Here is a 13854-nt window from a genome sequence, read left to right on the forward strand (position 1 = left end):
CAATCAGTGAGGTTCATCTGATTCAGGAAAGCTACGTAGCCAGGTGCTAAACCTTGGGCTAAAAAGGAAAGGTACTCATCAATAGATATGGGTTCCATATCTCACGCCAAATAAAGCTAAAAGCTGAATCAGTAACTTAAGAGGGTACTCTTGAAATTAACTATTTCACAAGGGCCTTGAGCTCCTAAAAGTTGGCAATGAATTGTTCACCAAAATCACAATCCAACATACAAGTTGTGATGAAGGATAAATAATTTAAAACGCTCTTTGAATATTCTCTAACTATAGTACAAGGTAGCTATAGCATCACACAGGGACTCGAGTTGCACTAGCGGTACTGCAATGCAACAACAGCAAAATAAACAAACATATGGCGGATATTCAGACCGTAAAATAGGAACTGTGATGCTGATCACATTAATCCTAAATACCAGAATGTGATTGGTTGAAATTACAATTAAATTTGGATTTAAATGTAAAATTCAATTAATTATTAAAATTACTTTGACAAAGTAATTATAATTAATAATACAATGCGGCTAATAATACTATTATTGATAATACGTATTATACCGGAAGGTAAATGCCAATCAACAAACTACCGTGTAAGATTACGAATGTAATGCCACAATGTTACACGAGGGGGCAGTATATTGAGAAAGCGGCTCATGCAGGCTTTCAAAAATGGTACAAGGGTGACATCTAGCGGTATTTTCAAAAAATTGCACTGGTGGCAATTTAGCTGAGAAAGAATGCCGAGAATTCGTTCTGGAGTCACGTGACATGAGCCAAAGCTCGTCTTTCTCACGCAGGGCTCCAAATTAGGAAGGGGAATTCGTTATGAAGTCACAAGACATGAAATTTGAGCCAAAGCTAGTCTTCCTCACATGGGGCACCAAAATATGTAGGGGTCCTCGCACGGGACTCCAAATTATGTAGGGGTCCTCGCACGGGACTCCAAATTATGTAGGGTCCTCGCACGGGCCGCCAAATAACGCAGGGATTTTACTCTCTACGAAACCGGGGCGCCAGTTAAACGTTGTGTAGCAGTATAACTGCTAAAAGTAATCAGTCTCATAAAATTACTATTATCAGAAATATCTAACCACAAATTTAGTATTTTAATTAATATTTAAAATAACCAATATTAATGATTAAACATACCGATAACCTGAAGGTTGGAAGTTCTTCGAAAGACTGCTTTAACTCGGCTCTCATGTCTATGCGATTCCAAAACGGACACCGGGGTTTAATAAAATATATTTATTAAACAAACATACAAACACATAACAGATAAACTAACGGGAAGTTAGTAAGGAAATTTAATTGGGTATGTGTGTGTGGCGCGCGCAAGCGCACGTGTCGCTTGAACAAAGGAAAGGTAAAAGTGCGAGTAGCTAGCTTGAGTAAGCTAGAGTTCTGGGTGTGGTAATGAGTTAGAGTTAGCTGTGAGAAGGGACTACTTGCGTAGTTTTACTCTATATATGCGCAAAAGACGGCGAATCAATTCACGTATATATATATGTAGCTAACCAAACACATTACAATGGTTGGATGGTAAATATTGAAACACAGATTCACAAAAACAGTTAAGACTAAACTAAACACTGGCTATGCCTGAATGTTTGTTTTCTTACTGAGTCCATACGCATTGCTGGATCCAAAAGACATGCTGTCCTTGTAGAAGCGGCGATGGTGCTGTGAATGGTGTCCGGGAGAGATGCGCAGGCTGGGGTGTTCCCGTCTTAGCGTCTTAGCAGCGTTGTCGTCTGATCCGCTGGTCCTTTTCCAGGTGTAAAAGTTCGTTGCTGTTTCGTTGTTGAGCTTTATTGGGGTAAACTGATGTAGCGTTCCGTGTACAACAATTTCCACTCACTATAGGCCACGTAGTTACCGCAAGGTAACTGGGTGTGTCCGTAGGCCTGGTAGTGCGCTGTGCAGCATTCAGCCTCTGTCCGAGTCTCGGAGCAGATGAGCTGAAGCGAATGCCCAAAAAGGGTGCGTCCAAGAGAAGAAGCAGAAGAGGCAGAAGAAGCAGAAGAGAGCCAGAAGAGAGATCCCAAGAACGTGTCTTGCTCTTATACGGGACCGTTTATTGCTCCCGCCATTACGGGATTGGCTGAACCAAGTTAGACGTCATTCGTGGTGGACGTCGCAGAATTTTCCTGTGGGAATGTGGAAGTTGTAGTCCCTACAATATCAATGGTAAACCATAAGGCTGTGAGTGACTGTGCTGTATGAATCCCAACCATAGATATCAGCAGTAAACCACAAAGCTGTGACTCAGCACTATTTAAATCCTAACCATAGATATATCAGCAGTAAACCACAAAGCTGTGACTCAGCACTGTTTAAATCCTAACCATAGATATCAGCAGTAAACCATAAAGCTGTGACTCAGTACTGTATGAATCCCAACCATAGATATCAGCAGTAAACCAGAAAGCTGTGACTCATTCATTCATTCATTATCCTAACCCGCTTATCCTGAACAGGGTCGCAGAGGGGCTGTAGCCTATCCCAGCATACATTGGGTGAAAGGCAGGAATACACCCTGGACAGGTCGCCATTCCATCGCAGGGCACACACACACACACCATTCACTCACACACTCATACCCACAGGCAATTTAAACTTTCCAATCAGCCTAACCTGCATGTCTTTGGACTGTGGGAGGAAACCGGAGTACCCGGAGGAAACCCACGCGAACACGGGGAGAACATGCAAACTCCACACAGAGAGGCCCCGGCCGACCGGGATTCGAACCCAGGACCTCCTTAAATGCTAACCATAGATATCAGCGGTAAACCAGAAAGCTGTGACTCTGGAGGTCTGAGGGCTGTGTGGAGGCTTGAGGAACCGTGTCCCGTTTCTCTACCAGGTCCAGCAAGTCCACCAAGCTGACCGTGGACGGGGGCTCCCTGCGGTCGATGGGCACCGCGTCCGGCATCCACGGCCCCCCGACCACAGCCGGCTGCCCCTCCTACAGCCGTCTGTCCACCGCCTCCTTCTGTCTGTCCGTGGACGACGAGCAGGACGCCGGTCTCACTGCCCAGGAGGTGGCGCAGTATCTGGAGCTCAGTCCCAGGATGGAGAGGCACAGGTACCGTGCAGTCACTAACGGGTCTGGAAGAGTCAGGGATAATCCACACCGAGGTGTACCGTCAGAGTGGATTATCAGTGCTCACTTGCCAAAAAATGAAAACAAGTACGTTCACATATTATTGCGAGATGTTTTGATTTCAAAATGAAAGGTTATTAATCGAGAGAGGTACCATAGATACGACCAGTCTGGCAGCCAGATACTCATTCTAGTCCCTATTGTTTTAGTCAAGTAGTAAGCACACGTTATGCTAGGTTTGCTGTCACTCACATAATTGTGTATTAAAATTCTATTTAAAAAAAAGATTTTGTTTAAATGGTAGCTAGCGAGACATCTACTCCATTTGCTTCAAAACTTCAGCTGTACTGCCATTGCAAAATCAGTAGAAAGCCATCCTCATTCAGTTGAGTGCCTATGTGATGAGAGGGGTTGCCTAACAGCATAGCACAACATAACATAACTTTGTGAGCTTTTGCAGAATTGAATATATATGCCACATACAGTATATACATACACCAAACTGCTTAGCTAGCTCACTGTTGATGTAAATAAAATATTCAATATAAAACAAGTGTACTTGATCATACATTTCAGCTTCTGTAATCACAAGTTGATATTGTATCAACAGTAGCTAGTCAGCACATGAATTCAGATCTGTGACATGGTTGACACAGGTATGCAATTATCCTCGGGCTCACAGATTTTTTATATTTATGGATGAAAGGATGGTGAGACAATAATAACGCGGCACACAAAGTGTCCACATTTTTCTATGACAATCATTTTGCGTCAGTTCATTACATTACATGACATTACATTACAGGCATTTAGCAGACACTCTTATCCAGAACGACGTACGATAAAGTGCAAATCGAACACAGGGACAAGTGCAACGAGGACCCGAGAGGAAAGTCAATTTGACCCCGACCATAAAAGCAATCATAAAATCTTAATAAGTCTTAAAAGAACATAATAGCGGGGTTAAATGAAGGCATTTGTTCATTCCGCGTCCGTTCTCCCCGATTTCAGGCTCCCGCCCGACAGCCCGGCCTCCATGCCCCGGCCCTTCTCCCCGACGCCCACGTTCGGCTACATCTGCGGCCCCCTGCCCTCCGACCTGGACGCAGAGGACATGATGGAGGAGGTGGAGGAGGGCCGGGGCCGGGGCCGGGGCCGGCTGAGGAGCACGCCCTCCTCCTGCGCCAGCGACTGGGAGGGCTCGCTGTGGAACGGCTGGGGCTCCGTCTCCGAGGACAACCTGCCCAGCGCCCGCACCAGCCTCATCAGCTCCTCCGACGGCTCCTTCATGAACGACGCCAACTTCGCCCGCGTGCTGGCGGTGGCCGCTGAGTCCATGGGCGGAGCGCCGTTCTCAGGTGCGATCACGGCTTACAGCTCAAGCATAACATAACACAACACAACACAGCGTAACGTAATGTAACATTCATTCATTCATTATCCTAACCCGCTTATCCTGAACAGGGTCGCAGGGGGGCTGGAGCCTATCCCAGCATACATTGGGCGAAAGGCAGGAATACACCCTGGACAGGTCGCCAGTCCATCGCAGAGCACACACACCATTCACTCACACACAGGACCTCCTTGCTGTTAGGCAGCAGTGCTACCCACTGCTCCATCCGTGCTGCCATAACTTAACATGACATAACATAACATAACATAACATAACACAACATAATGGTGAGAACGGGCCTTTCAGCCCAGAAATATTAACCTTTTCCTACACGAAAGTGTACCTACTGCGTCATTTGCCTTATAGTATTTAGCACCGTATCATGCCTGGTCTTGAAAACCCCCAGTGTTTCTGCCTCTTACGGAAAACATAAACCCTGTCATATTTCGGCGTTGTGTGACATATAATGTATAGCACTCATGATTGCAGTAATACAATATGTAATATAGCAAAAATGTATCATACAACATAAAGTACATCATATATAAGTGATCATATCACTCCTATTTATGTTTGTCACATGAACCTGTTCAGAATACTTCTTGTATTTGACCACTAGAGGGCAGATTCTGACAATAAAAAGCACCCTCTATCGTGGCCTCTGCACAATGCTTGGCAGATTTGCTTAATAGCTCATAATACATTTAAAACATTTTAGTGTTATATATCTATATATGCATATAGTATCATTTTAAATAGTTGAATACTGTAAAGGACACATTTAATCGCATTTAAAGATTGGCAAGTTTTTTCCACATCTTAACCCTTTTTTATTTTTTTATTTTATTGAACTGGATTGATTTTGCCTTGCGCCTGTTGCTGGGTTCTTCAGCAGGCAGTGTTATTTCTCTCAGCGGGTGAATGGAGATACAGGCGGATTTCTATTCATGTGTAACAGCAGGAACAAGAGTGCCGTTCGCTCCGGAGGGTAGTTTCCCTCTCTCCTGCTCACGGCTGCATTGTTTCAGCCTCGCGCCCTGTCCAATATCACTCATCCTGCGCGCAGTGCCAAATCATTTCTTTTCCCTTTTGTTTTCGGTGATTATCGAGAGCCCCTGGCCCATTTTGCCGTGTTCCCGCTGCTTTAGTCATCCTTACGCCTCTCCTCTTGGTCTCTCTCTCTCTCTCTCCCATCTCTGCAAGCACAGAGATAATCTCATTTAATTTCTGCTTTTGCTGCCTCTGATACGGAAACCTATTCGTTTGGGGGCAGCTTGAGGTGAGTTCAGGGGCCGGTGACATCTCCATGCAAACGCAGACGAATGCTTCAGAGAACACTGCAGATAAAACAAGGAATGAAAGCAGTATAAAGCTGATTGAACACAGGAGCACAAAGGACAGTTCAAAAATAAAATAGCAGGTGGTGGAAGAAATGAAAGCTGAATGGAATGAGAAGGAGAAACCGTTGTAAAAAAAAAAGGATGTTTATTGATTTAAAAAAAAACATAGAACACCTGTCTTCTTATGGGTGATATTGAGAGATTGTGAGAAATTGAGGCTGTGTTTCTGTGCTCTCTTTCTTCTTGATGATGTTCCAAACCATTTATTTTGGTAAGCCTATTGTGTGGCCTATGTTTCTGACTGGTTTTATTTCTTATTTCTTAGCCTCGTCATTAGGTTTCCTTGACGTTCATTAGCACAACCTTTGTCCGTATGGTGACAAACCGATTACAGACTTCAAAGGCAATCAAAAGCCTAGAATCAAGACAAGATACTGAAGGCTTTCTTATACCTGCACTAAGGAAGTGATTGGATGCACCTGACTAATCATGTTTGTCCCAAATATGATGCCCAGAAATTAGGGAAATATGTACAAAAAGTGTTTTTTTTGTCATTTCTACGTGGTGAAATCAAAATGTATAAAAATGTTCTTATCCCAAGACTTAGGGAGCCCAATGTACATATTTAGTGGGGTAAATGTACTGAATCTTGGATAAGAGCGTGTCTGGTAAATGCATAAACTGTAAATGTTATGTTCTTAAAAAAACACAAAAGAAGTTGAGATAGATAGATGAGTGCAGGCATATAAACAGAAAGACAGCAGTAGAGAAAGTTTGACACCCCACTGTCTCTTAGAAGCTTGGGCTTGCTGTGTCTTAGCGTCTGTGTTTCCGGGGGTGATGCGCGCGCTGTAGCCGGGCGTCACTCTGGACCGCCCGTTTGGGGACGGTTATCGCCTGTGTGGTCCGCCGCGGCGACTCGTGGGGGGGGGGGTGGGGCAAAGGCGTCTGATTGAGGTCACTCTATCGCTCGCGTCACATTGTCACGGCGACGGGACGATCGAGACAGGCGGGTCACCCGGGGGATCGTGGGTCGGGCCAGGCCATCGTTTCCATGGCGTCGCTTAATCAATCACCACCGTCAGCTTGGGCTTGCCGCGGGAGTTCATCTGCGGAGTGGATCTTTTCAGCACTTCAATTTATTCCAATGGAGCCACACAGAGGCCGAGTGCGTAATAGGCTTGGGGAAGGGCAAGCCTTCCCTAATTTCTAAAAAATTCATTACATTAAAATTGGCCGGGTGTTCGTAGACGGATGGGCTTTTGGGTCGGGCGATGTCAGCCAGCGCAAGCTGCTTAATGAAAAACTCACCCACCGCCAATGCAACCACCGTATCAGTGCTAAACATTTATGAAGAGCAGAAATAAAAGACTAGCTGTACTTATCCAAGGTGTTCAAATCTGGATATTTAAAGCTGACAGTATATTGATGAAAATGGGGGGTCTCAGAATCTCATTTTTTGTGAGGGTTTAAGTATTCTTATCATTTCAATAGAAGCCACCCCTGACTTGCAGGTTGGTTACCCAAGCTGTCCTGGCCAAAGCAAAACCAGGAAAATTGATGGCAATCAATCACTGGCTGCAATTGTTTCTTGACAAGTAAAGAAAGTAGATGATTTTGAGTTTCTCTTCTTCTCTTGGTGTTGTCCGTCCATCCTCAGACTTCTCCCCTCCTGCCTCCCCCCTGAGTGCGCTGTTCCCTCCCCGGGACTGTTTCGGAGAGCTGGACCCCCTGCCGGTTTGGGACTGGAGCACGGCCTGGGTGGAGGAGATCGAGGCGCAGTACCGTTCCTCCAGAGGGCCTGGGGCTCCGCCGGGGAGAGACAGGGTCAGAGAAACCTGAGCCCCTCGCCACCGTGACAGGAGAGGAGCAGACATCTGGGGAGGACAGGGCTGTCCACAAAAATGCACTCCTGGTGATTATTACCCAGAATCATAACCATAGATCTGCCTGCCTAAGAGCTACACTTGTTGAACTACGCTTCCCACAATACCTCAGGACAGCCTCTCTTCAATCTATTGTTCCCGCAGCTCAGTTGAGTCTCAGTTTGAAGGGAGGTGCGTGTCTAACTAGTAACATTTGCTGTAAGAAAAGCAAGAACAACAAGTTGTGTTTGGGAAGTGAACTTGGAGAGGGTTTTGGTTTATTAGAGACACTGTTTTATCTGATTAATTATAATCTATTCTTGGATATTTTATTTCTGTGAATAGGAGTAATCAGAGTTATACAGAGCCTGTATTGCATATCCTTCTTTCATCCCCTTACAACAGTGTAAATAAAACTCTTATTTAATGTATTGCAAATATTTACTTCTGTGAGCAGATATGAAGGCGGGCTCAGATACTGCAGTACACACAAAGCACAGATTTAGGGTACATTATCAGCTTGTCTGTGCCTGTTAGTGTGAGCTTGTGTGTAGCCCTTACTGCATAGAGTAGTATGAGTAAGCTGATATGTCAGCAATAGAAATATTAAACTAGTTCAATTTTATATATTCTATTTTTCTTCATTCCAAGACAATTGAATATGTTTACAGAAAAAAAAAACTAGAAAGAAGTCTAATATTATGAAATTATAGTGAACATGGGAAAATGTGTATAAATGGAAAATTAGTGAGAGGTGTATTGAATTTTTAAAGGTGTTTTTGCCAGGTTAGTTTGCGTCTCAGTAGAACTGGGCTAATACTTGTTTTATTTTTGGGTTTTTTACATTTTTAAAATGAACACAGATAAAGTGTTGACGATGATTTGGAATAATAGCAAATTTATTTTGTTAAACTGTGAACTAACTACTGTTTATTTGTATTCTTCTCTGTGTGGCCTTACCACTGCAAATAAAATATATCTGTGACATTCAAGACCTCTTTGTAAATGGGATTCAGTTCGATCTGAATTTAGTAGGTGTCCTACTTTTCACATCGATGTGTCGCAACATCCTTTCATCACCCGTGTTTTTTGCCAAGGACATGTAAATCAGTGTGACCACATAATCCAGGCAACAAAGGAGAGAAATCCTACACAAGTGGCACCCTCACCTGACACATTGGCTTTGAATCCTGCAGGATAAACCTGCACATCTTCAGCGTCCCCCAAAGCACCCATCCCCCCTGACTCCCCACCCCTCTGTTGAGGCAGGGATCCGTAGTTCTCTGCTGGGCCTCCTCCAAAAAGCATGCTTTTTATAGCCTGTCGATGATCCACTGACCCAATCTATCAGGCTAGAGTAAAGAAAACTCACCCACCACCTTGAGCCTTTCACCCCACCCTTAGTCTGTTTATTTATGCTTACAGCATGGCTGACGTTTGTTTGTCCAAGGGGATTACGAAGACACAGTACAATCAGGTTTCTGACCTTTTATGGCAGAAATCCTTTTACACCAGCGTGTGCCACTTTCCTGCTTCTCCCTAAAAGGAGTCGACAGGGAAACTTGGGAAATTCCTTCACGAACGGCTGGTAATACTTGAATTGATTATTTCACCACACCGCAGACAGCCAGTGAAGGAAGAGGACTTTTCTTCTTGTTTTGGGTCCTTACAGTGTTCTTCCTTAATCAAGTCTGACCCAATTTTCTGTTACGAATTTCCAGGCTTCTGAGATTTGCTGTTCCAATTACGACCCATTTCTTGAACTTGCTGGCTCGTTCCAAACTGGAGCCCAATACAGCCACCTCATGAGGATTATATGCAAGCGGCCCACCACTTGAAAAATGCATTCATCAGGCAGCTGACATTTTTAGAGTGGTTAAATCTAAAAGTTCTCCTCACTTACTGCTGCTGAAACTGAAGTTTTCCTACAGTAGTAACTTATTTTTATATCTTTTTAAACCACCGCTTTCACAAACCGGAGCTGTAATATATCAGAGATGTATAGGCGCCATGGTTTTGGCAGAAAGATTGTCTACGGAATAAAGGTAGAAGAAACTGCCAGAATGAAAGGCCTGTCTGTGCTAATCTCGGTCCCAGCGAAGGCATTTCCTGGTCATTGTGCGGGGAGAAGTTTGAGGTTGATTGGTGAGCCCAAGGGAGCAGACCTTCTCTCAGTTCACAGTGACCCAGATCCTGCTGAGGCTAGATTAAAGGGGGTGGGGGGCTTGGTCCATATCCCTCCTGATGCACAACTGCCTTCATGCCCGGGAGCGATGAACCAGTGGGGGTTCAGATCAGTGCCCCTCTTCCTCTTTTTAAGGTGCTCAGATGAGCTGGCCAAAAGGAACAAGTGCTCCAGAAACAGGACAGTGCTTTTTGGTTGTGAAAATTGAAAGCATAAATAAAGTGTATTACTAGTAGCTGCAATTGTAGTTTTAAAATGATAAAATATATTTGTAAAGTTGAGCCAAAACGGACACAAACAAAAACAGAACAAAACCAGTTTCAAGTTTTCACAAATCTGTCCATAGACAATAGTTCTCACTCAGCGAGTTCACAAGAAAAAGGAAAGAAAATATGAGACTTATCTGAAACCTCGGGCTTGAGGGGACAGATATAATCACATTTTTCATGAATAAAATCAGCCTACTTGTGGATATATACCAAGCCCTGAAAGTTCACTTGTCCTCTGTCATAAGAAAGTGTGGCCTGAATTTTTAACAAGAACTAAAAATTACAAGCTGCCCTTAGCGAAATACCTCTCTGGATTTTTCTGAAGCAGTTTGAAGTGGAATTAAAGTGCCTATTAACATATACTTACGCTTAGATTTAACAAAATGGCAGAAAGCGCTAGCTTCCATTAAGGCTTATCAGCCTATATCCTTATCGCCCTGTGCATGTTTGTAATGTGCAAAATGGATGAATGTTTGACAGCCACATCCACTGAGTTTAATAAATGTTCTCCTCTAACCCCTGGGCCCTGTATCAGCCTTAGCGGCCATTTCCTGCGTGACACTTGGCTAATGAATGAGCCGGTGATTTATGGGTGCAGGGAGTCCTCTTGATAGTGAGGGGAGACCGGGCCATCTCAGCAGTCCACTGGGGTCAGTCCCAGTGCTATCTCTAGCACACAGTGTCTCCTAACCTGCACAGGTCACTAACCCACTGACATGAAATCTACATACTGGTACCCAAGTGAAGCCATTATTAGCGCAATGATTACGCCTCCATTTTATGGCAGAGAAGCTCCCACAACAACCGTAAATAAAGCCACTACAATGCTGACATTGCCTTTACAGCGCATTTATAGAAAGTATAGAAAATAAGCAGTTTTAAAATTGTCATTTTTTCATTTTTATGTCCAATTATGTTCATGTGAGTCATTGAATGTTGGTCTGTCTTGGCTTGGACTTTTTTGAAAAAAGCAAAAAAAACAAAAAAAAAACACTAAACAAACAAAAAACATTTAACTGTTAAAAGTATTGCTGAAGATACCCACATGTAGAAAATACACTCGTTCAAAAATACACTCGTTCAAAGCACACAAAACCCCAGGATGTAGATGAAGCGCATTCTGGGGCAGCAGGTCAATCCTGAAGTGTCGCACTCGGGCCACAGAGAGGCAGCAGCAGCGCAGTGGATGACTGTCACGGCCACACGGTGTCTCAGGTGGGCTTCTGTTCCCCCTCCGCACCCAGCCACCTCCAGGCAGTCAGGAGCCAATTTCATGCTTTTCACCCCTGCTTCAGCCAGGTGTAATCTGCTGTGACCTGTCCAAGGCACGCATGCACACATACTGTATGTACGTACATCAGGCCCTCCAAAGGTAGGGTAACGGCAGAGAGAAATGTGTTATTCATTTGCTTTACTATATATTTAAGGCATTTACTATAGATTTGAGTTCAAAAGTTGAATATGAGGCAAAAGTACAATGAATGAATGAAGGTTATTTAATTCAAAACATGTATTTTGTAATAGCAAAAATAGCTAATTTCATTCTACCCTTTTGGAGGGCATTGTACAGTATGTGCATATAGAAAAAGAATAGACTGTCATCGGCTAAGAACATTAATAACATTGCCTTTAGTTTCCCTCACTGTCAACCTCCTAGGCCTTGAGAAGTGTGTGCCTGAGTTCTTCCACACTCATAAGCACCTTGCTCATGTGATTTATGTTTCGTGTTGGGTGTAGTCATGTGCTACATGCATGCTTTACAGGGATTTCAGACTGCAGACTTTTCACACTTGACTGACGTCAGTTTCATGCATCTCCGTCAGAGCAAATCCTCGCTGACAGATTAATTTCACAGTGATGGCGATGAACGAACGAGATTCAGGAGCACGAACCTGACACGTCCCTGCAGGAAGAACTGCTTTTCATAGCTTAACAAATTTACTTTATTGTATTTCTTCTTTTTTTTTTTTTTTACAAAACAACAAGACTACCAAAAAAAAAAGAAGTCAGTGGACATTAACGGATCGTTTTGGTGTTAAAATGGAATACATTTTCTTCGCTGTTTTCAGAAGGATGGGGTTATCGGCTTTCATCCACTGACCATCGAGTCAGAAGCTTTCCTTTAAAAATAGTCATTGTAAAAGAAACAACGAAAAAAACAAAACGAAGAGAGGAACCACATTCTCATCGGACCACGACAACAGGGATCCAAACACAGGGATAACAGGCAGAGGCAGAGGCAGCCGGAGCGAAGTTTCCGGAGGTTTCGGCTGCCCGGCAGGCTGCGTAACACGGATTGTGCTTCATATTTTTGTTGTTCTTTGTCACAACAAAGAGTGCAATAGTATTTATGCTTTTTGAAAGGTATACATTTCTACAAAAAGGTTGGCACATTCAGACACTGACTTTATAATATTGGACCTTTTTTGTTGCTTCTTTTTTTTTGTTCGTTTTTTTTTGTTTTCTTACACATTTCATTTTTTATAAATACAATATATTCTCTTTCCCAGCGTACGGGACTAACGTAGAAACCTTACAGAAATGTCTATGTACACGTGGATGTGAGGTGTCAGATACAAGCAACCCAGGAATCATAAATAATATTTAAAAAAATGATTGAAGTCCGTTGTTCAAATTTGACATTAATCCTGTACAGTTTTCTTCTTTTCTTCTTTTTCCGCAATGTTTTATTCCATGGAAAGAGGTGTGTTCATAAAATAATTAAAACATGGAGGCAGAACAGGATGGTGGAGAGAAGAACTATGCCAGATCATCTGCTTCCTCTTATCTCATTTCCTGAAAATAAACAAATATGAAACCGAGTTATAAGCAGACAATATGGCCCCTTTTCCAGCATTAACTTAAGTAGATTCAAAGTACTTAGCATACAAGCGGTGCTTCAAAATTAATAATGAAAAAAAAAAAAAACACTGATCCTTAACTTTGAAATGCACGAATGCTTTCCGTCCTCAAATATGCTCGGCAAATTATGAGTGGGGTTTGATGACTAAAACATGACAGCTGCTTGAATCCGTTATGCAAAGTTAAGGACCGACGCAGTGTACTCAGAAGTGACTGAGCCAATTTGAGGAGCACAATATTAACTAAACCTCATGTGTTACATGTTTGTCACTCAATAAGAAATTACAATTTTTACGAGCTAGGAAATATGATTTGTGAGTACTGACTGACTTGACCTGGGTCTAACAGCAAACAAATGCCCGGGGAGTCCGGGGTGGGGGTTGGTTGTGTTCAGTTTGTCCTTTACGGATGACCGGGTTGCAGCACCAGAGAAGCCCCTCTTCATCAGAGAGGCCAATAAAACAAAGCACACCTCGGCTTAACGTGTGCCCCCTCCCCCGCACCTGCCCCTCCCCAGTGGCCAGCTTTCATTGAGGGCCTCTGTCCAAGCGGAGGAGATAACCTTAACCACTGCGATAGGGGAGAGGGGTAACTGGAAACCCCCTCCCTGCGCTACACACTGCCCCCTTTTGTGTGAGCTGGCTTTCATGTGCTCCATGGAAACCCGAGAACGCGTACCCACGGCGGGGGCCGGGGCCCGTGGAGCTGGACCCTCCACAGGGGGGTGACCCCGGAGCCACTGAGGGCCACTGCCTGCCGTGGTTTGAATGCGTGAGAGACCCTGACGTTTACGTTTCATAGCCCTGTTTACCAGCACTG

The 13854-nt window shown here is 43.8% G+C and overlaps 2 protein-coding genes across 2 annotated transcripts in view; one reads left to right on the plus strand and one right to left on the minus strand.

The window, feature by feature from the left end:
* robo4 (roundabout, axon guidance receptor, homolog 4 (Drosophila)) overlaps positions 1-8711 on the plus strand; it is a 35802-nt gene extending 27091 nt beyond the window's left edge. The window contains exons 17-19 of the mRNA XM_061249089.1: positions 2882-3103; positions 4133-4479; positions 7515-8711. Of these exons, the coding sequence (XP_061105073.1) occupies positions 2882-3103; positions 4133-4479; positions 7515-7696 (751 nt within the window). The 3' untranslated portion in view covers positions 7697-8711. The remainder of the gene's footprint in view (positions 1-2881; positions 3104-4132; positions 4480-7514) is intronic.
* Positions 8712-12177: 3466 nt separating this feature from the next.
* Positions 12178-13854, minus strand: part of robo3 (roundabout, axon guidance receptor, homolog 3 (Drosophila)) — a 148933-nt gene continuing 147256 nt past the window's right edge. Inside the window, exon 27 of the mRNA XM_061247694.1 lies at positions 12178-12969. Coding sequence (XP_061103678.1) covers positions 12958-12969 — 12 coding nt within the window. The 3' untranslated portion in view covers positions 12178-12957. The remainder of the gene's footprint in view (positions 12970-13854) is intronic.

This window comes from Conger conger, chromosome 7, assembly GCF_963514075.1.
Source record: "Conger conger chromosome 7, fConCon1.1, whole genome shotgun sequence".
Lineage (NCBI taxonomy): Eukaryota > Metazoa > Chordata > Actinopteri > Anguilliformes > Congridae > Conger > Conger conger.